Raw genomic sequence first — 22,990 nt, forward strand, 5'->3', positions numbered from 1 at the left:
AAGAAAGAAGAAGAACAATTAACATGGAGTAGTGTATCTTTTTCATTTTTTGATGTGCTTCAATATATCTAGTTATACAAGTTGGAGACAGTAACATTTAAATCCCATGACCGATTGAATTAGGTACATCACACCGTGACTTCGAAAGTGACATTCTTTCAATACAAGTTTCTAAGTAATTTTACCGTTCCAGAAACAAGAATGTGAGTATGTTTAATGCATTAATTGTCATTAACTTATTAATTGTCATTAACTTATTAATTGTCAAGCTCAATATAGTCCAATGTAATATTTTGTTGTTCTATCTGTTAATTTTATTTTGTTTGACACAATAGTGTAAGTCATCTGCTGAAAACTTCCATAAGATTAAACATGTAAATAAATATTTTTATATACATTCAGTCCAAAATAGTTATAAGTATTACTGATAGGGTCGTCGTATAATACATTTTCCATCATAAATAGAACCACGGCTCTATAGCAGAGAGTCAATTAATGTATCTGATTTTCTAAGTGAATTCGTGCAAAACAACAATTTTTTTCAATAACAACCTTGGCCTATGCTACATCACTTATGCACTATAATGTTTTGTATAATTTTAATTCGATTGGGTAGGTGATGTAATATTACCAAATCTGATTTGAAATTATTGTCCTACCATGAGTAAAAATCAAATATTGATTATGTTACTATAATTAAGTTTCAAGTACAGATTGGCATGATATAATCAATAATCAAATATAGATTGTAATAATTTAATTAAGAATCAAATATAGACTAAAATAGCAGTATAACTAATAATAAAATATATTTTGTAGTCCTTGATATTTTCATTTACCCAAACAAAATAACATTTTTATGAGTAGAGTTAAAATTAGGTGTAACAAAATATCTGATATAAACTGAAAAAAAATTTAACATTTGCATTTTTCTTCTAAATCTGAATTTTTTTTAAAGCACTTTTAAGTTTTAAGTTTCAAAATGAAATAGTAGAAATACTCTCAAGAAAAAGGTACAGAAAGAGAGAGATCAAGTAAGAAAGGCAAGATAAAAAATAATAATAATAATAATTCTCCGTATAAAAGTTAATATTCTCATTTTAGGTGTATGGGGTATAAGAATTATGGGAATTACGATATAAGGAAGGGGAAAATTTTATTTTGCGTCCCATACAACTAGTATAAGATTGGGGTCCACAAATTTGTGAGACAAAAAGGAACCTCGTACAACTAGTGTAAATTGTACGAGACACAAAATAAAACTTCTAGAAGGAGAATTTTATTTTGTGTCAAAATTATAAATAATAACCAAACACGCAACTAAATTAAGTGTCAGTTTTATTTGCAGTGACTGCTAACAAACGTCATGGTAGGGATGAAAACTAATTCAATTAGATTTTCCTGTTTATGGATACGTAGATTGGTATGTTATTAATTATTTTGGCAGCCTCGTTTGACCAGTTGGTTTTCGCTAGCACTATAAGAAGGCCTGCACCTGTAGTGAATTTCTTTATCAATTCCATAGTCTTTTATACAAGAAATTAAACCTGACTATAGGAAAGCCCGAAAACTAGACCACAATTAAAGGTCATCAATGGCTGCCAATGGCATTTACCATGTAAATGGTTCGCTTGGAAAGGTTATCACTTGCAGAGGTCAGTTTATTTTCTTTTTTTTTCTTTTTAGAATCCCAGGAAAATTCGCTGCCGCTACAGCCTCTACCTTTCGGGTGAGCTCTCTGTGCGCACCGGGTAAACCCCATTGTATAATAGGCTGTAAACCACAGAGGGGTGTAAATCGCACTAGGCAAGCTCTATGCAACCTATGCGACAGGCTCGACCCAGAAGGCATAGAGGGGGATCGATCCAGTTTATTAAATTTTGTTATATAGGAACATTGGATTTTGTTCTTTCACCATATAGAAATTAACAGAGGCGCTATATATATGATGTTGTTCTTGTTGTTGCACCAGCTGCTGTGGCCTATGGTCCAGGGCAGCCTTTGGTCGTAGAACAAGTGCAGGTGGATCCGCCTCAGAAAATGGAGGTCCGAATTAAGATCCTCTTTACTTCTATCTGTCACACAGATCTCAGTGCTTGGAAAGGCGAGGTATATACGTACTACCAAGATTCAATCACATAACTTTTTCTACTAATTATTAATTGTGATGATTTTTTAATTTGTGTAAAGAATGAAGCTCAACGAGCTTACCCTCGAATTCTAGGACATGAAGCCTCAGGGTAAGTCAAACATCAAGCCGAAAATATATAAAAGTCTTTCTTTCTTTCTTAAATACGAATTAAAATGAAAATATATGTAGAGTGGTGGAGAGCGTAGGAGAAGGGGTGACAGATATGAAAGCAGGAGATCGTGTAGTGCCAATATTCAATGGAGAATGTGGAGACTGCATTTACTGCAATTCTTCAAAGAAAAACAACTTGTGCGGCAAATTCAGGGTGGATCCGTTCAAAAGCGTGATGGCCAACGACGGCAAGTGTAGGTTCAGGAATAAGGATGGCAACCCCATCTATCATTTCCTCAACACTTCCACATTTAGTGAGTACACTGTTGTCGACTCTGCTTGCTTAGTCAAGGTTGACCCCAATGCCCCACTTGACAAGATGACCTTGCTTAGCTGTGGCGTTTCCACCGGTAATTTATCACTTCAATTTTTAACTATTACTCCTTTAATTTAATTGTTTGATAAAAAATAGGAGCCCAAATGACCCGCTCGTACAAAGAACTTGTTGAAACCTCGCTACTGGATTGAGGAAGAGGCAAGAAAGTTGAGCTATACTTCCTTCCTTCCCTGTGGTTGACTGCTTTTTCTTCCTTTTTCCATACTTTAGGAGGAAGAGATCGCCGGGTTCAACTTCCACTGGTGATGGCGATTCCTTCTTGAAAAACAGTATATTCAGTTGAATCTTCATATTCTAATAATAAGATCGAATCAATTCCTATTCGAAAAGAGGATTTCATCATACCTGGCTTTCCTAACCTTACAACTGGCACTGAGACTTTACTTTATCAAGCTGGAAATAGGGAACTCCTTTTTGGAACTGCCTTTGATCTTTCCCTTGCCGTGTAGGTAAAGCTAGAAGAGCCTCATTGGCCCGACAGCTGACAAGCAAACCTTCCATTCTTATGTTTACATCACTTCTCTCTTTCTCGCATTGACCGGACAAAGGTTTCAAATGAGCATCCCATGGGGCAGCCATAGCATATATTAATTAAAGATCGATAAGAGTTGGGCGGTTTTGGATTATGATCCAAATTTTAGCCCATATTGACACAACCCATCTTAGCCCAAGTAACTTTTGGGCGGGTCAAATGACCCATCCAATTATTGACTCAATCCGTTTTGACCCGCCCAAAATCTGTCTAACCCGTCCATTTGACACCCCTAAATTCAGAAATATACATCTATAAGTCACATGGAGATAACGGTATTTGCTGCCAAAAAACAAAAATAGCCTAATGTACAAATTAAGCATCGGGTCGCACTCTAAGGAGTATGATGTAAACAACTTACCCTAATACAAGAGTTAATGACTACTTTCACGGTTTAAACTTGTGACCTACAAGTCACATGGAGATAACTTTATCGTTGCTCCAAGCAGGGGCGAAGCTATGTTGGCCCAAGGGTGATCAATTGAGCACCCTTCGCGAAAAATTATATTATATATAAGATAAAATAATTACTTGTTATTGATTAAAAAATAGATTTTGAACACATTTGAATAGCCCACTAATAAAAGGTATTCAAATTTAAATACCCTTATTAAATTTCATGGCTTCGCCACTAAGTTCAAGGTTCCTTTGCGGGGTGAAATACGCAGGCTTATTCATTACCAAAAGGACAAGATTTTTGGTGTCCTACTTCTGCAGGAAACTGCTATTTCTCAACTTGTTCCAATAATTATGCAAGTTGTGTATACAATTATATTAAAGAGAATGAAATGGATAATTGATGATGTAGGTTTAGGAGCTGCGTGGAACACGGCTGACGTTCAAACAGGGGAAACGGTGGCAGTATTTGGATTAGGAGCTGTCGGTTTGGCTGTAAGTTCCTAATTAATCACTTTTCTGTCTTTAGGCTTTACAACAATATGGTTCTGTACTTGTTAAATGGTTTAATCCCGGACTATCTGAGAATTAGAAAGGTATTTTTACAAAAATAAGATTATAACATCCAACCATCCATTAATTCATAAGTAAATGATACTCTTATTTTGGATGGAGTGCCACGTGGCAACATCAGATTAAAACGACCCATTTCTTTTTTTTACCCGACCCATTTTTTAAAAAACCCACAACCCGACCCCTATTTTCTTTTCTTTTTCTAGATTTTTTTTTAAATTTCAGTTTTTAAAAAATGATAATATTTTGTTAAAAAACAAAAAATATTTTTTTTCTATTTTTACAAATTTGTTTTTCCAGTTTTTACAAAACAAAATTATTTTAAAAAACTGAAAAAATGAAAAAAAAAATTTAAAAACGAAAATATTTTGTTGACAATAATTTTTTCAGTTTTTAAAAAACGAAAATATTTTTTTTCCTGTTTTACAAAAAAAAAATTCAGTTTATACAAATTTGTTTTTTCAGTTTTTATAAAAACAAAATCTATAAAAAAACTGGAAAAAAAATATTTTTCAAAAACGAAAATATTTTGTTGGAAATATTTTTTCAGTTTTTAAAAAACGAAAATATTTTGTTAAAAAACAAAAATATTTTGTTAAAAAATGACTTTTTCAGTTTTTACAATTTGTTTTGCAAAAATTTTTCAGTATCTACTCGGTTTAAAAAAATATTTTGCAATTCTTTTTAAGTTTTACAAAAAGAAAATTCTTTAAAATTACTGAAAAATGAAAATATGGTTCGGGTTGTGGGTTTTTTATAAAACGGGTTGGGTAAAAAAAAAAAGGGTCATTTTAATCTGGTGTTGTCACATGGCACTCCATCCAAAATATGAGTATTTTTGTTCCAAATAATAATGGCAGAGGTATAAATAACCCAATAATATAACGAAGGATACAGATAAATAATATTTGAAAGCAAAGAGATATATTTAGCCATTTGTCGTGTATAGTATTGTGATTGTCAACGAGAGCATAGGCATCAAGTTGATGTTGGATTTCTTCGGAATATCTGTTACTTTGTTGACACAACTGTCCCCATTTCCCAAACCCATCTAATTAATTAGTACGTCAATTTTCTGTCACCATCTTTTAGATGGCCTCGGTAGGGACGGATGCAGCTTTACATTAGTATTTTTGACATATAATATAATATTTATGTGTAAAAAATTATTAAAAATAATAGATATAAATTTATAATTTTAAAAATTCTAAAGGATAAATTCATAAAATTTAATTTCTGATCTTTTTCCTATTTGGTATGGTAGTAGCTTTCTCCTTTTTCTTTCCTCTTAAAGAATCACTACAACTTGCCCACGTTGACTTGTATTAGTCCGTGACACAATTCATGGAACTAAGTCAACTAACATAGAGATTCGTCATAGTTTTTATTATATCAAGGAAATTTGTGTTTCAATATACTTCTCCATCGTTCTAAAGTCAACAGTATACTTTGATTTAATTCTCCAATCATAGCTTTATTAGTTCCCCTTTTTATGGATTGAAGCATTGTAAGGGAATAACTATGAATTTAAGGAGAATCTATTACAGTAACAGAAGGGGTTAAACAATATCTTGGCAATTATTATGTGATTTAAACTGACCAATTTCAAAATAAGATTAGCAAAACAATTAATTCAAATTTAAAATTGGGTGCAGGTTGTGGAAGGGGCACGAACCAGAGGTGCATCGAAAATAATAGGAGTGGATATTAATCCTGAAAAACGTATCAAAGGTAAACTCTTACTGAAAAAGAAAACCATTAAGAAAGGGAAAATTCTACCTCATCCGGTTCATAATAAGTGATCAATTTACTTTTTTATTTTGATCCAAAATAAGTGTCTATTTATATAACCAAAAAACAATTCAATTTGTTTTTCCAAAATTATCTTAATGTATGTATTCCTAAAAAGGTTTTTACTCTTCATATTAACTATGTTGCAATATTTAATTAAGAGCAGTTTAGTTATACTAACTACTTTTATCTAAAGTTTAGTATTTTTTTTAATGGTTAAAGCAAATTGGACACTTATTGTGGACCAGAGGGAGTAATTAAATTTGGCGGCTGCTATTTATATATCCATGCATGTGGCTAATTTCTGGTCCAAGTCCGTAGTTTGTAGCAAGTATTAAATGATTACGTAGTTGTGAAGTTTGACAGCTACTCCCTCCGGTCCAAAATAAGTGGTTTTTTGGCTTTTTCTTGTGATCCAAAATAAGTATTTTTTCAGATTTTAAAAATGAATTAATTATTTTTTTTCTACATTGCCCATGAAGTAATTAATTAGGCCTTTTAGGAGTGTTTATGTGAAGAAATAGTAAAGATTAATATGATCAATTTCATTGTTAATTAATGTTAAAAGGTAAATTTCTTAATATGTGTGAAAACAATAAAAAAAATCACTTATGGACCGGAGGGCTCTGAATTAATTAGGCAATTAGACAAATAATTTGGCCCCTAATGCTACTTTTTATGATCCTAAGGTCAAGCAATTGGAATTACCGACTTCATAAACCCCAAAGAAATCGATATACCCGTACATGAGGTCAGTTCTTATAAGGAGACAAACTCTAGAAATTAATTTATAAATAGGATAAGTTTATCTTTGATTTAATACTAATCTGACATCTTATATATATATATATTTTTTTTATAATCACATGGTGTGTTGAATTGGGTGCAGAAAATAAGGGAAATGACAGAAGGAGGGGTACATTATAGCTTTGAATGTGCTGGAAATTTGGATGTTCTCCGCGAGGCATTTTTGTCCACACATGATGTAAGATTTAGTGGGCGTTTGGACATAAGAATTATAAAATTTCGGAAAAAAGTAAATTTTGGACGTGAATATGAGTAGTATTTAAAAATTAGAGTTGTGTTTGGACATGAATATAATTTTGGATTGTTTTTAAATTTTTGTGAGTGAAGAGTGAAAATTTTGAATAGCAGTTTTTTGAAGTTTTTTTCAAATTTTCAAAAAATTTCAAAATTCATCTTTAAGTGAAAATTGAAAATTGTATGGCCAAATAGTGATTTTAAAAAGAAAAAAAAAAGTAAATTTTTTTTCAAACGGGCTCTTAATATATTCCCTTTGCAATAAATTAGCATAAAGAATGACTGTTGATAGAATTTTTTTTATTTTCAAAAATTATTGTAGGGATGGGGAATGACAATAGTTCTAGGAATCCATCCGACACCAAGATTGTTGCCACTCCATCCTATGGAACTGTTCGTTGGTCGTAGGATTGTGGCTTCTGTCTTTGGTGATTTCAAAGGAAAGTCTCAACTTCCACTTTTTGCCAAACAGTGCATGGCTGGGGTAATTAAATTCTCTTTTACATCTGCGTCTTATTTTATTTTTTTAACCTCTATATGTCTTTCCTCATATTCTTGTAAAGTTAAAGACTAATGTGTATGAACTAAAATCAGGTGGTGAAATTGGACGAGTTTATTACTCACAAACTACCCTTTGAGAAGATCAACGAAGGTTTTCAATTGCTTGTGGATGGAAAATCCTTAAGATGCCTTCTTCATCTTTGAATTTTCATGTTCTTTAGGGAATGAGTTGTGGGGTGGGTGGGGGAGGGGGGGGGGGTTTTACGTAGGAGGGGAGAAAGGTACAAATATGCATATGAAGCAATTGATGATCCCCACATCTCACTAATTAAGTACTGTATGATATATTCGAGATGTACTTTAATTTGTAAAAGTCTACATGTCAGTTTCATGGAATATTCTAAATTCAGTATATTTTTTATGTACTAATCTATATCTATATTATTCTATATTATTATAAAAGTATAAATAATTTATGCTAAATATTGAACGATTAAAATATTCCTAAAATATTGATCGATTTTTATGTTCTTAAATATTCATATAATTTAAGGATTTAATTGTAATTAAATTACCTAATGAAGGAATTCTTATTCGATTTAAACTACACATCGACCCTACAAAATTGATCTCCAACTTGAATTAGAAAAACACATTCATAATTTTGTTTTAAAAAATAAAGGTCTCTAACGTATTTTACTAAGTAAAATTTGTTATATAAATGTTTGATATTTGGTTCTTCAGTTTCTATAGGACTTCGATTTATTGGATTAATTCATGTAGGAGAAAAAAAGTCTGATATTCCTATAAAAGAGATCATGTTCCACATTATTCATCATAAACTTTTTAGGGAGTGTTACACATAATTTGTTGTATTGTGTAGAATGAAGCAAAACTATTTATTATTATTATTATTATTATTATTATTATTATTATTATTATTATTATTATTATTATTATTATTATTATTATTATTATTATTATTATTATTATTATTATTAATAATAATAATAATAATATTGATTGGGTAATGCTTTGGTTTAGACGTCAATGGCTACTTTTGTCATCTTTTCAATTATTGTGCTTTGGTTTAGGGTCATATATAGGTTGCTTTCTATATACTTCTTTTTTTTACTGCTAATGCATTTTTTGTCCGTTTTTTATTTCTCCAAGAGTTATATCGGAGCAATTATTCAAATTTAAATTCCATTTAAAATTAGATTTGAATTTGGTGGATCATTCAAATAGCCTGTATCGAATTTCTATTTATCTAATAGTCGAATCACATATTATCTTAATATAGAAAACATGTATTATGACATCTTTCTTGGCTATATCAACTATATTACATAATGTTTTACAGCTTTTTCTTATATATCTATTACAACTATTTTGTGAAAGGTAATAGAATTAGGTTCGAGAGACCAATCCGTCCCTATAAAGAATCTTAAACCTTATGATGTTCCAAGATGCAGTTATCATGAACTCTATTTTTATTTACGTTGTTTTCTTCTAAAATAAGCTGCATGCTATTCTAAAATATCTACATGCATTGCAAATTCTAAAGGGAAAAGGGAAAAAGAACAAAGAAAAAGAATTCAGGGAGAAAACCAATTTTGAATATTAGATTGTGGATAGTATTTTAATGTAAGCTTATACGAAAGAGACCAAAAATAGGAAATTCGAAAGGATAAACTTATACTTGATATAAGTTTCTCAAATAAACTTGGTTAAGTGTACATAAGTTTTGTCACGTCCCAAGTTACTCTCTAGACGTGACTGACACCCGGTTAACACCACCTGCTAGGCGAACCATACTTTCATACCTTAACCATTAATTTGCAAAATTTAATTAAGTATGAATATCCAAATAATTTGATAATTAATTATGAACACTTGGTATCTCAAATTATTAAATTAAAACTCTAGCAAAAATTCTACACTAGACCATGGAGTATCTAAGAGAATTACAAAAGACATCACATGGATAAATGATAAACTCTTTTGGCAGCCTCCACGAACAATGCGGCGGCTCACCTCAATAACTGAATCAACTCCAGCGAACTCGTCAGCTATTAGCTCCGTCTTCACCAATGGTATCTGCATAGACATGCAGATAAAGAGTGAGTTATATGTAAATATAACCCAGTAAGATTCTCGACCCGCCATTTTAAATACTTCTGGAATAAGTGTTGGAAAATACAAACATACCACAACACGAATGATATAGTAACTACGATAATTATACAATAACTCAATAAATGTGTATCAACAGAGTTATTAAGAATTAACCAACAAGGATACCCACTAAGGACTTATCATAATTGCACTGAAAGAAATATACCAACACACCACAAGTTCACAACGACACCACAATGTCTCAAATATGTAACAGAGCATACACAATGCTCGGGTGATGTACAAAGGCATACACAATGCCCCAACATCATGGCGCACAACCGTATCAAACTCGGCATCATGGCGCACAGTCGTATCAAACTCAACATCATGGCGCACAGCCGTATCAAACTCAATATCATGGCGCACAGCCGTATCACACTCAATAGTTGCCTGATTATATATTTTAAGTTATCCTTCAACACTATTTAGTTTTTTAAGGACTTGTTCTTGCTGAAACTGAAAAAGGAAGCATGATAACTTGTGAAATTAAAGTTATGATATTATTAAATTGAAATAATTTTAAGTTGAATTATTGACTTATGATTGAGGATTTTTACGAGAGCTTCTTTATTTATCTAGTTATTATGCACATTTAACATATATAATTATCTTTAGGAACTTATACTTTTATTTTACTATTTAAATACAAATTTTAAATAAATTAATACTCATTGAGATAGAATACACGCGCACCTTGAGACTAGTGACATAAAATATATTTGCATAATATGATAACTTAAAAGATAAACAGTAAAAGATCATTTAAATTGAGCAGAAAACGTTAAGTTAGAGGTCAGCCGAATTTATATTGGGCGTGATTTGCTGACATGACCGAAAAACATGAGTGGAGCTATTCAAATCACACTAAGGAGTCGTTTGGCACGAGAATAATGCTGAATATAGTGTATTGGTAATGTTGGTATTAATTATGCTTGCATTAGTTATACTAATATTAGTTATGCTGACATATTTCTTATCCATTGTTTGGTTTGATGTATTAAAGCATTGCACAATTTCTAAAAGAATTATTGTTTACAAAAATGCTCTCAAAACTAGTTCACACTCTAACTTTTTAAAGAAAATATATGTTGAGAAATATTTTTATATGAAAAAGTTTACAAAAAATTATTTGATTTGTCTACCTATATTGTAAAATAAAATTAAATATTTATTTATAAAAAAGAAAATATGCTAAGTATTTATTTATTTACTAGGGATATAATTTTATTTCTCACTATTTGGATTATTTTGAACTTGCATTAATATACTAACTAGCATATTTTAATCAAACATAAATTTTGAAGGACAATTTTGTCTTTAACTAAGCTAATGCATGCATTAAAACTCATTGCATTGCTAATATCATTGTTTTCTATGCATTAGTTATGCATAGGATAATATCAAATGGGATGTATAGCTAATGTTTGCATAACTAATGCATATGTTCAAAATGTGTACTAAACAATATATTATTAATGCACAAAGCTAATGTATGCATTATTTTATCTAATGCATCCTACCAAACGACCCCTAAATGTGCAAAACACCTTCCAGAGCATCATCGATGAAACTTAAATCTTATAGTATGGTATTTGGGTAGTCTTCGTTTCATCAACTGTGTTCTAGAAACTGAGTTAGGATTCTAGTTTGTTTTCTTACCAAATAGGCACGGGTTGGCCTGACTATAAGGTCAGTAAAGCAATCGCTTAGGATCCCAAACTTTTGGGGGCTATGTTATTTTCTTAAAAATGTATGTATGGTATTTGGGTAACGGTCGTTTCATCAACTATCTTCTAGAAGCTGAGTTAGGTTTCTAGTCGATTTTCTTACCAAATAGCATGGGCCTGAGGTATATTCTAGGTTATAGGGATGAATTGACGAAAAGCTATGAATTAATTATCCAATTTATGCTGAAAGGCATGAGTCATAGCTTGGTTAGGCCTAGGCCAAGCAAGCTAGGTCTCTCTTGATCAACCATAGAAATAAGAGTGCCTAACTAATAACTATGCTAAAAGTCTATGACTTGCTACTAGTTTAGGCTAATTTGAATGGAATTGATGCCAACTTAACATGATAAATGAATACTCCTGGTATGGGTCAAAATCTGCCTAAGGATATTCGATACGAAGTGGCAATTTGGCCAAGGTCGACTAGTAACCAATAGGATTCACCCCCGAGCAATCAATCATGGCCGAGGTTAAGTATATGAAGCGACAATAACGGCTAGTTCAATAGCAGGATTTTGAAGAGAATATTCTGTTGAATATTCTCTGTACTTGTACTTTTAGGGTTAATTAGGGGAATATCCTTATAAATAGAAAGAGAGATAAGGTAAAATGCATGTAATATTTTATGATAAGAACACTCTTTGAAAAGTAGATTCTCTCTAGATAAAATACAAACTTTACCTTTCTAAAGAGATTCGATTGTCTATCATTCCTCACTTTTCCATCAGATCCGAGAAGAGTCCCAATATTCTAGTATTTGTCTATCATTCATCCTTGTCCGACGAAAGAATCATCCACTTCATTTAATATTGGGTAAATTATTCTCCTTATTTAATTCAATGCTATTTATTGTTTGATACTCCTCCACCATTAATCATTTTGAGATATTGAATGCACACAGTATCAAATCTCTTACCACCACTATTCTACATTATTCATACTAACCGATTATAGATCCAAAATAATTATTATTAACTAGGTTTAACACCTCATTATATAAAATTAATTAGTTTAATCAAAGTTAAAGCTTCTCTGAATGGAGAGCGAAGTTATTTTTTGCATCTCTACACAAAATACCTAGCACATTCTCATATCAGACCATCAACTGATCCTACTCGTACTACAGAGACCCCTTGGGTCCATTACTATCAATGTCACGCTGGCTAACGAGTCCGATCACCATTTTTTTTTTAATTTCTAGGCAAAAAGCTCATTTTATCTTCCAAAATAAATACCAGAGATGTAGCTCGCAAAGTTTTTGTTGTCCAACGATAGGTGATTTCAGAAATTGAAAGAGTAGGTTAAAAATTCAGCTTCTTGTTTAGATATTTCAAATTTGGAGCAATTGCTCGACATATGGGAATAACCAGCTAAGCATCATGCCATATATCACTAAGAACTCAATAGCTAAAAGCAAATACAACAACAACAACCCAGTATAATCCCACTTAGTGCGGTCTAGGGAGAGTAGTGTGTACGCAGACCTTACCCCTACCCTGAGGTAGAGAGGCTGTTTCCAAATAGACCACCGACATCCTTCCCTCCAAGAACTTCTCACCTTGCTCTTGGGGAAACTCGAACTCACAACCTCTTGGTTGGAAGTGGAGGTTGCTTACCATCAGAGCAACCCCTCTTTCATTTCTCAAAACTATTATGCAAATTATCACCATCTAAAATCAAAACTAAAGTCATTTCTCAAATTTTCACCATCTATAATAGTCAGAGCTAAAAGCAAATACTATTATGCAAAACTAAAGTCCATTTCTCAAATGGTCACTCAACTATCCCAAATTATCACCATCTAAAGTCACTTTTCTTTCGTTTGTAGCAACAAAGTCATTGAACTATGTCTATTGCATTCAGAAGGTCACTCAACTAGATTTTTCAAATTTTGGATTGCCAAATACCTATTTTACCCTCTAAATTATAAATATTTTCTTCTTTTTATTTTTTTAAAATTTTTTAATATTATGATTTTTCCCTTTTTAATTTACATTATGGACTTACCTATAAAATAAATAAATATTATTTATAAAATAAAAAAATTAAAAGTATTTAAGCATATATAATGCAGGAATAACAAAATAATGAGCATAGTAAAAAAAATTAATTAGAATAATTTGTTATAATAATAATTTTAGTATTAACAAAAAAAATTCAAAAATTTATTTACACAAATTCAGAATGAAAGAAAATAAGGTAGGGGTAAGATCTGCGTACACACTACCCTCCTCAGACCCTATTTATGGGATCAAACTGGGTTTGTTCTTGTTGTTGTTGTAGAATGAAATAAAATAAAGGTTATAAAATATATATGTCATGCACGTAATATAAAAATAATTATTTAAATAAATATGTTTTTATACTATACATTATATATTCTTGAAAATTATGCTCAATTATATTATATATATTTCATGCACGACTTAACATAGCATATTTTACCCTATACAAATAGCCCCTCTGCTTTTCGGCAACATAACTTTTTGCTGTCGGAAAGTTGGTAGAAACATAATAATATAATTGAGCATAATTTTCAAGAATATATAATGCATATTATAAAAATACCTTTATTTAAATAATTATTTTTATATTACGTGCATGGAATATATATTTTACAACCTTTATTTTCTTTCATTTTAAATTGTGTAAATAAATTTTTGAATTTTTATTGTTAATACTAAAAAGTTTAAAAAAATAAAAAGAAGATAAATGTTTGTAATTTAGAGGGTAAAATAGGTATTTGGCAATCCAAAATTTGGAAAATCTAGTTGAGTGACCTTCTGAGTGCAATAGGCATAATTCAGTGACTTTGTTGTTACAAACGAAAGAAAAGTGACTTTAGAAGATAATTTGTGATAATTGAGTGACCATTTGAATGACCATTCGGGGCAAGGATCTAATATTTGAAAGACACTACAGTAGTGAATGAGATTCTACATGTGAAAATGTTTGACGTTGATTTCGAAAACTATATTTTTAAAAAGAACTAGTAATTCATTAGAATGCATCGCATGTTTTATAAAGTTATTACATTAAACTATTACCAATTTCTTATAAAAAAAATTATATGTAGAACATTGTTTTTGTTTGTTTAAATGTGGAGAGAGAGAGAGAGATGAATAATCTGCATTCTTTGTGTCTCGAAGTATTTCACTCTTATATACATGGAGAGATTATCAAATAAGTTAAAAATTATATATGGAATCTCATTTAATGTAACTAAATTTTCAATTATTTTAATTTCATTTTTGACTTGGCAATCTTCAATCCAATTTTGTTATGGAACTTTGATCTATATTAGAAGTATTTTTGTTTCAAAAAATACTTCAATCAAAAAAAGAATCTCTTAGAAACATTCAAAAGAGACAATTAGATAACAAAATCTTCCAGATTAAAAAAATTGAGAAACTTTGCAGAACCTCCAACTCGAAAGTCTGAGCGAATAACATATAATTCTCTATAGTTTACTTTATTTGGCTAATTATCATATGCAATCATGGTTAGAAACTTTTGTTAGCTTTTATAATTAATTAAATACTACTTCGCATCTGGCAAAAAAAACTACTCCATATAATTATAAAACTCTTTCACATATAAAATTCTTTACAACACCATATTTAGATTTGAATAAAGTATTTTTTTTAAATAAAATAAATGTAATATATAAGATACACGCGTATGTTTATCGAGATAACAACAAAATAATCAAATATTTTTTGATTTCTAGAATTGCTTCAACGTTTGAGTAAATATTACTGTTGATGATTGTATTTTCTCTATATGATGATTGTAAATAATTATGTAAGATATGAGACTTCCCTATACCAAAATCTCTCTTTCCTGTGTTCAACTTGATGCATCTTTCATGAATCCCTATAATAAGAAAAAGATACTTGACAATTTTAAGATAATATCTATTATCTATATTTATATTTATATCTTTCTGTATCTATTTAAATTAATAAATAAATTTAGGATAAAGATCGTAAGTATTAGGGACAAACATGATAAGAATTAGGACAAGATCAGGTGAATACAACTTTTTATTTTTATTCTTATTATTTAAATGTATAGATATATACAAATTAATTTACTTAATATTTTAGTAAATGAATATACCTAATATTTCAGTATATGAATTATATTTTTAATTAAAATATTAGCATCCAATGTATATTTAAGTAATCCCTTATCCAGATTCACTGCAGAAAAAAATAGTTTATATTACTAAATAAATACTTTGAATATAATTATATAATGGTGGTATGAATTAAACGTCATTTCTTAGTGGCAGACGAAATGGAGTGATGATAGGTTATAATTGCGTATTTTAGTCGCTTATTATACTCTAATTTACTATACTTTAATTGAGTTTGGACTTTAATCGCTATTGTTTTGCACTATATATGTGTTTTATGCCTTGTAAGAGTGATTCCGATTTACGTAGATATTATGGAATGATGATAGGTTATAATTGCGTATTTTAGTCGCTTATTATACTCTAATTTACTATACTTTAATTGAGTTTGGACTTTAATCGCTATTGTTTTGCACTATATATGTGTTTTATGCCTTGTAAGAGTGATTCCGATTTACGTAGATATTATGGAATGAATTCAAGCTATTCTGGAGCTTTGAAGTCTGATTAAAAGCCCAAGGATTAAGTTGGGATTGTGTTTGGGGATCAACGGATGATAGTGGACTTTAAGAACGAAACGAAGAATCGAGTAGACATACTATGCATTGTCTAGTAAAATGCACATAACTTTTCGCTCAGAAATCCATTTGGGCTCCACAATATATCGTTGGAAAGCTATTTAAAAGATCTACAACTTTTGTGTTTTACATTTTTCTAAATTTCCGCATCCGCGCCGCAGGGGGCGCCGCGGCTGTGTAAATTGTTGCGACCCTCAAATTGCATGCTCTCTGAAGTTCCCCACAAGTACACTGCGTGGTGCGGCGCCCCATGCGGCGCGCTTGTACAAATTTTACAGAGCCAGAGTCCTATTTTGTGTAGGAAAAGGTGTTTCGTCTGGCCCGACCTTACTTGGTATAAATACACATAAAAATGCTATTTTGAGGACTTTTGACATACTTTAAACCTGAGATTCGACCTAAGGAGGCAAGAACACACTAGGAGCAAGACGCAGAATTCTTCTACGAGTTTTTCACTTCCTTCTTCCTATTTTCATTATTGGTTATGAATTCTAGTATTGTAGTTATGCATACTATGACAAATAGCTAATTTGTTATCTAGAGTTTTGATAGAACCTTTTGTATGATAAATTCTTGTTATGTTTTTATATAATTAAGTCGTTTGATTTATCGACTTGTTCAACTACTTGTTGATTGAATGGCCATCAATTGACTGTGCCTATTTAGTGCGTACTGCTCGAGAGAGAGTACATACTTAGGTAGTTGTTAAACAACATAACTCATAAAGTACGTGAGAGATCAATAAGGAGTGTTTAAAGGCGGGATTAGAGATAATGAAACCTTGGTGCGATCGTAATGAGCGGTGAATTTGTGCCAGCTAGCGTAGTTCGAGAGAATACGTCTAGTAAATTGTTATGAATACCGAAATAGCTGAAAATGCGCATGCAGCTGACCAAGTTAGTAGCCAGATCAACATTCCTCAAGAAACAGAAAATGTGAGGCGCAACACAAGAGTGAAGAAGCATCCAACAAAATTAACAGACTTTGTTTGGCAGCAGAGTGCTGGAACATGTGAAGTGTGAAGCAAGGAAATAGGATTTAGCATTCCCTATAAATACCTAGTAGAATAAGAATTACAGTAGGCTTGTATTATGTGAAAGTTCTGTGCCTCTCATCTTCCTTCTCTCTGTGTCTTCTCATCCCCATTCTTGTGGTGTTTGAGTTCTTTGTAATTTCCTTTAGCTGAGTTGTTCCTATTACTGCCAATTTATCAATACAATATACTTTGGTGTTATTTGGGTTTGTAGCATAAATTGTGGTAGTTGCTCGAGAGAGAGCTACAACACCCAAAGTACCCACGATCGGTAAAGAATACATATGCGAAATTATAGAAGACTTAGCGGGAAAAATTCCGGCAATTGGGGAAATCATAACTCTAGACCTCCTTAATCTTGTCTACAAGTCTTAGTCTCCTTAATTAATAATTTTACTGCTTTCTAATTAATTAGTTTAAAAATAAGAACCGCAATCTTTATAATTAGAAAATTGTTTGAACTTGTGTTTCTTAGCGATATTGAACAACTGTAGCTAAGCCTTAGTTCTTTGTGGGATTCGACTTCGGACTTGTAAATCGAATTATATTTGCAATGACCCTTAATTCTTTTTATAAGGCATTATTGGGCGTGATCTTGGAGCTAATACGTTTTATAATTATTACTAAAATTGAAACAAAGACAAAAGTATTCTTTATTTTTTTGTCGTTATGAAAAGAAATTAAGTCAATGGACATAGAAAAAAATTAAATTGAAACATAAAATTACATGCAAATTGGATAAATTGAGAGAAGTTTCAGGATTGAAAAGGGTTGATGATGGTTATACGAAGTTAAAAGAGAAATGATGGTGACAAATATATTATAAAAAATGAAAAAGTTATAACTAAAATCAAAGCTAAATTTTTTTTGCCTCTTATGCCTATATTTAAAAAAAATAAAAATTTAAAGAAAAAAACTATGTATGTTGACTATTATCTTGAAAATATATGCTAGCTGTGTGTTGAAGTGGTATGAAGTTGATGTTTGGTGCAATAACGAACATGTTTAGCTTATTAGTAAAAAGAAAAGTTCAACAAAATTAACAGAAGAACAAGAAAAACAACAGTAAAAAAAATGCATTTTGTTATAGTAACAACATAAAAATTCAAACTTAAAAAATATAATTTAGTCAAATAGAAAAGGTAAATTTGCCCCCCCCCCCCCCACCTCCACACACACACAAAATAAAAAAATAAAAAAATTCAAAGCTAAATCAGAAAGACACTTATCATAATACAAATTGAGGTCAATTATTATCTCACATGGGATTGGTTTTGAAGAAATCAGTATTAATAGAAGCACAATATTATGATATTCTTTAGCGACTAACAAATAGATGGAGCTGAAGATTTAGATGATGTCACACCCCATTTTTTTTCAAATCTCACTAACCCTCTTAAAAATAATAAAAGAATTTTTGAAGCTCAAAAGGATTTTTAATTAAAAGGTGACAAAATTGTGTTCAAAAGGAAATAACTCAGAGTCGTCAACTCACTTTGATTTCGGTGTGCTAGGTCACCGTTTTTTTAAAAAAAAATAATTTTTCCATTTTAAACATTTAGACTCTAAAACCAAGTCCGCACCAGAAATTTAGGTAAAGGGGTTCATTTGACTCGGGGAGAAAGTGTTAGACACTCCCCAAGTCCCGTAAATGTCACGATTGCGTACTTGATCTAGCTAGCTTTTAGAATTCAAATTGAGGTAAAAATAAACACGGAAAAGCAAAATAAACACATGCGAAGCTCAAAGTCGTCCCCACCTAGTAAAAGAAAAAATGAAAAATAAAAATAAAAATACTACGAGTTCTACTATCGACCTCCAAATACAAATACTTCGGGGCATACCCCGGAATAAATATATACAAATACTTTGGGCCATTCCCCGGATAAATTTAACTAAGGGAACGACCTCTCGCCTCAAAATTAACAGGAGTCCTAAAGCTTGCCTACCCAAATGTGGTCGGCCTAAGCATGCTCCTAGCGATTAAAAGATAGAAATAAAATTAAATAAAACTCATTTCATGCTCACTTTTCTTTTAACTTCTTATTTCATGCATTTGACCAAGCCCAATTCCTAATTATGTAAGCAAATTAACATTAATGGGCCAAGTCTTTTTCCCAACTCCCATGACTCTATACAATAATTCATTCGAATCGTCCACATAAGGAATCACATAAATTGTGCACACAAACAAAGACTAGAAATAGACATTCCACCAACAAGAGCTTAAAGCATTCAAAGAATATGAATAAGCAACTAACCAAAACTATATATCAATAATCTGAAACGCAAGTGAGAAAACAAAGTGAATTTGGGAAAAACCAATTGTCAGATGTCTTACCAACCCCATTTGATAATCTCAAATCCTTTAAACCTCACTTATCAAGCCTGAATTTACTTTGTCATCTAAGTTAATCACTTGTTCCTATACTATCTTAAAAGGCGCCACGCAAGTACACTAAGAAAATGTAATAACATTAGTAACCAAATTAATGGGAGGGAAGAATGCCAACAGAACAAGAGGAAGCACATAATCCTCATGGCACAAGAATTCTTATTCTGCTAAGCTAACATCCTGTAGCACTTTATTTGCATTTTTTTAGAAATATACTGAATAGACAAGAGAAGAGGAGTTGCTCTGATGGTAAGCAACCTCCGCTTCCAACCAAAAGGTTGTGAGTTCGAGTCTCCCCAAGAGCAAGGTGGGAAGTTCTTGGAGGGAAGGATATCGGGTTTCTATTTGGAAACAGCCTCTCTACCTCAGGGTAGGGGTAAGGTCTGCGTACACACTACCCTCCCCAAACCCCATTAAGTGGGATTATACTGGGTTGTTGTTGTTGTAGAAATATACTGGATTCATTCAATCAAGGACTAGATTCCTACATTTAAGAATTAAAAGGGCAAAGAAAATTCAACTCCAGTGGTAATCCAAAACTAGCTTCACATTACCTCTACTGAACTAGGATATCCGAAAATGACAAATTAACTTTGAGGCAAAATGGTGAAAACTTTCAATGCGCTTTTATGTCAAACTTCAAGGAACAAATGCAAACCAATGAATCAAAGTGACATTAAAACCACACATACTCGATTCTGCCGAAAATAGGATCACTCTATACTACTCAAATATCGCTATTATCTTCAAACCAAGGACAATTTAAGCAAGACTGAAAGAGCAAAGAAGATGGCAGCGCCAGTATCTTAAACCAAATGAATATGATTGAGATCAAGCAGAAAATATCACAACAAGGTTTCCGAGATGCAACGCACGCTTAATCTCAACATGACGAGCAAGGCAGATTCAAAAGAACTGAAGTAGAACACATTCAACATCTTGAAAACATAGGCAGATTCTAGACGCTTAAGTTTGTTTTAATCCTAAAGTCTCATCATAGTCTCAGTCATACTTTAGATAAAAGAAGAGATAGGATATGAACCTGAGTGCAAATTTCTTCTTAATAACAGAGAATCAAAGCAATCAGCTACAAAGCTTCAAATTCAAAAGGCCACTCGAGAATACGACAGCTAAGTCAAACAGGAACCACGAGTTTCGAACAACGGACAGCAACCCAAATCGGCTTCAAACCTCAACTAACATCCATTTCGTTCTTGAACCAAAATGTGTAAAAGAAGAACCCAAAATCTTTTGTATTTTTGCTTTTCTAGTTTTTTTTTTGTATTTTTGCTTTTCTGGAACTTAAACTTAACTGGGAATGGACCAAATGAGAAGAAGAAACTCACTCTTAGAACCCTAATTTTCTCCCCCATCACCATTTTCTGTCTGAAAATCCCAAATATATAGGATCCTAGAAGCTTCTTCTTGCTTCTTCTCCAAGAAATTCGAAAATTATCTCCCAAAATAACTTCAAAAAGCTGAAAACTCCCGAAAAATTTTCATAAAACAAAAAATCGGAAAAATGGAAGGCGTGGATGGGCTTTCACTCACATCCAACCGCTCCCATTTATCCGAGATTTGTTCAAGAAAGCTAAAGCGCGTGAGAGGGATGGCGGATTCGATTTGGGTGAAATCATTAGAGAATATTCTGAGTTTGTTATCATTGCTACGTGGAGGAAGGATAAGATGAGAGAGGGGGGGAGGGACCATGGAACTCAGGTGAGTGGACTCGCCCGATTCCGGCTAGTTTGGTGGGCAGAGGCGTAAGAGGAAGGGTGCGACTGTTTGGTTTCAAGAAAAGATAGGGTTAGGGTTATGACAAAAAGGGATTTTTATATGGGGTGAGGGACTAACTTATGACCATTGGATTAAAATAGATTGATGGCTGAGATTTAATGGGAAGATGGGGCGGGTTGGACGGGTATTTGGGGCGGGTTTGGTTCAGGGTAAAGGGTCAGCTGGGTTGAAGGGGTTATGGGATTGGGCTGCCCAGATTTTGGCCTCTTTTGGGCTAAAATAATACCCAAGCTTTACTTAAGTTCTTTTTAAATACATATACTATATAATATAAAGATCAATCTACTTAATTAAACTAAACTATATAAAATATGAAATCATTTTCTGATGTTTTTTAAATATCATATTAAAATAAGAATAGAGAAAAATACGTTAAAGTCATGATAAAATTAAAATAATATCACTATAAAACATTTATAACCTAAACTAAACATAAATGAGATAAAACATGAAACTATTTTTGTATTTTTCAATTTTTTGTGCTTTAAAATATAATTAAAATTAATAATAAAGTAGAATTCTATAGAAATAAACTCAAATAAATATCCTAAAAATATTATGACTATTTAAGGTAATTTTAATGTGCGGATCAAAAATTACATATCTATAGATTATAGGCAAATAACGAATGAACCTATAAATATAGTGTATAAATAGCTTTTACAATATCATTTGAGGCGTCATTGAATCTATTTTTCATCTAATTATTATGTATTTTTCATTAATTAATTCAAATTATTTATGAATGGGTAGGGATCTTGTTTATGAACCAGCATAAACTTATTAAAGTAATTAAGATAAGACCTTCAATCTTTATAACAACCTAAAAAATATATTTTCACTTTTTTTATCCGGAAACAATGGTGGTGCTACAATGCAACATATGAGTTCCGTCGAACCCAATAGTTTTTGATCAAACCATTTGTTTTAAGAAATTCATCGAATATGTATAATTTATTACTTTAGACCATATTAAATTCTTGATTTTTTTTCATGTTGTAACCTTATCACTAACTACTCATTCTCCAAATCATTTCCCAAGACTTTCGAAAATACTATTATTATTAAGGATAAAATGGTAAAATACATACTTCATTTTTTTTAAAAGGAGTGTAAAGTCAAAAATGAACAATTAAAAATGAAGTGATGAAGGACTTTACACCTGTACACTCTTTAGTGACAACAATTATAAAAGATTATAATTTGCGACAAAATATTTTTCTTAACAGAAGAGCAAGAATCTTTAAAGTCAAATGATATAATTGGGAGCAAGTATTTATTTAATTTTTCTGCTGAAACTAACAATTGACAAACTTCAAAATGTCACGTTCACAAAGTTATTTATGCTAAAAATGGGTAGGGATCTTGTTTATGAATCAACATAAACTTATTTATGCTAGCTGAGTGTTGAAGTGGTATGAAGATGATGTTTGGTGCAATAACGATCATGTCTAGTTTATTAGTAAAAACAAAATTAACAGAAGAATAAGAAAAATAACAGTAAAAAAATAAATGCATTTTATTATAGTAACAACATAAAAATTCAAGCTTGAGAAAATAATTTAGTCAAATAAAAAAGGTAAATTTGAACCCCCCGCCCCTCCCCCCCAAAAAAAGTTCAAAGCTAAACTAAAAAGAGGCATATCATAATACAAATCGAGGTTA

The 22,990-nt window shown here is 31.5% G+C and overlaps 1 protein-coding gene across 1 annotated transcript; it reads left to right on the forward strand.

Moving 5' to 3' along the window:
- Positions 1 to 1,500: 1,500 nt before the first annotated feature.
- LOC107827847 (alcohol dehydrogenase-like 4) lies at positions 1,501 to 7,902 on the forward strand. Its single transcript, XM_016655062.2, has 10 exons — positions 1,501 to 1,655; positions 1,973 to 2,109; positions 2,191 to 2,240; positions 2,321 to 2,652; positions 3,980 to 4,062; positions 5,796 to 5,871; positions 6,621 to 6,682; positions 6,821 to 6,916; positions 7,295 to 7,456; positions 7,567 to 7,902. The coding sequence occupies exons 1-10, from the start codon at positions 1,595 to 1,597 to the stop codon at positions 7,675 to 7,677; spliced, it is 1,170 nt and encodes a 389-aa protein (XP_016510548.1). The 5' UTR covers positions 1,501 to 1,594; the 3' UTR covers positions 7,678 to 7,902.
- The last annotated feature ends 15,088 nt before the right edge of the window (positions 7,903 to 22,990 follow it).

The sequence above is a fragment of the Nicotiana tabacum genome, chromosome 1 (assembly GCF_000715075.1).
Source record: "Nicotiana tabacum cultivar K326 chromosome 1, ASM71507v2, whole genome shotgun sequence".
NCBI classification, from domain to species: domain Eukaryota; kingdom Viridiplantae; phylum Streptophyta; class Magnoliopsida; order Solanales; family Solanaceae; genus Nicotiana; species Nicotiana tabacum.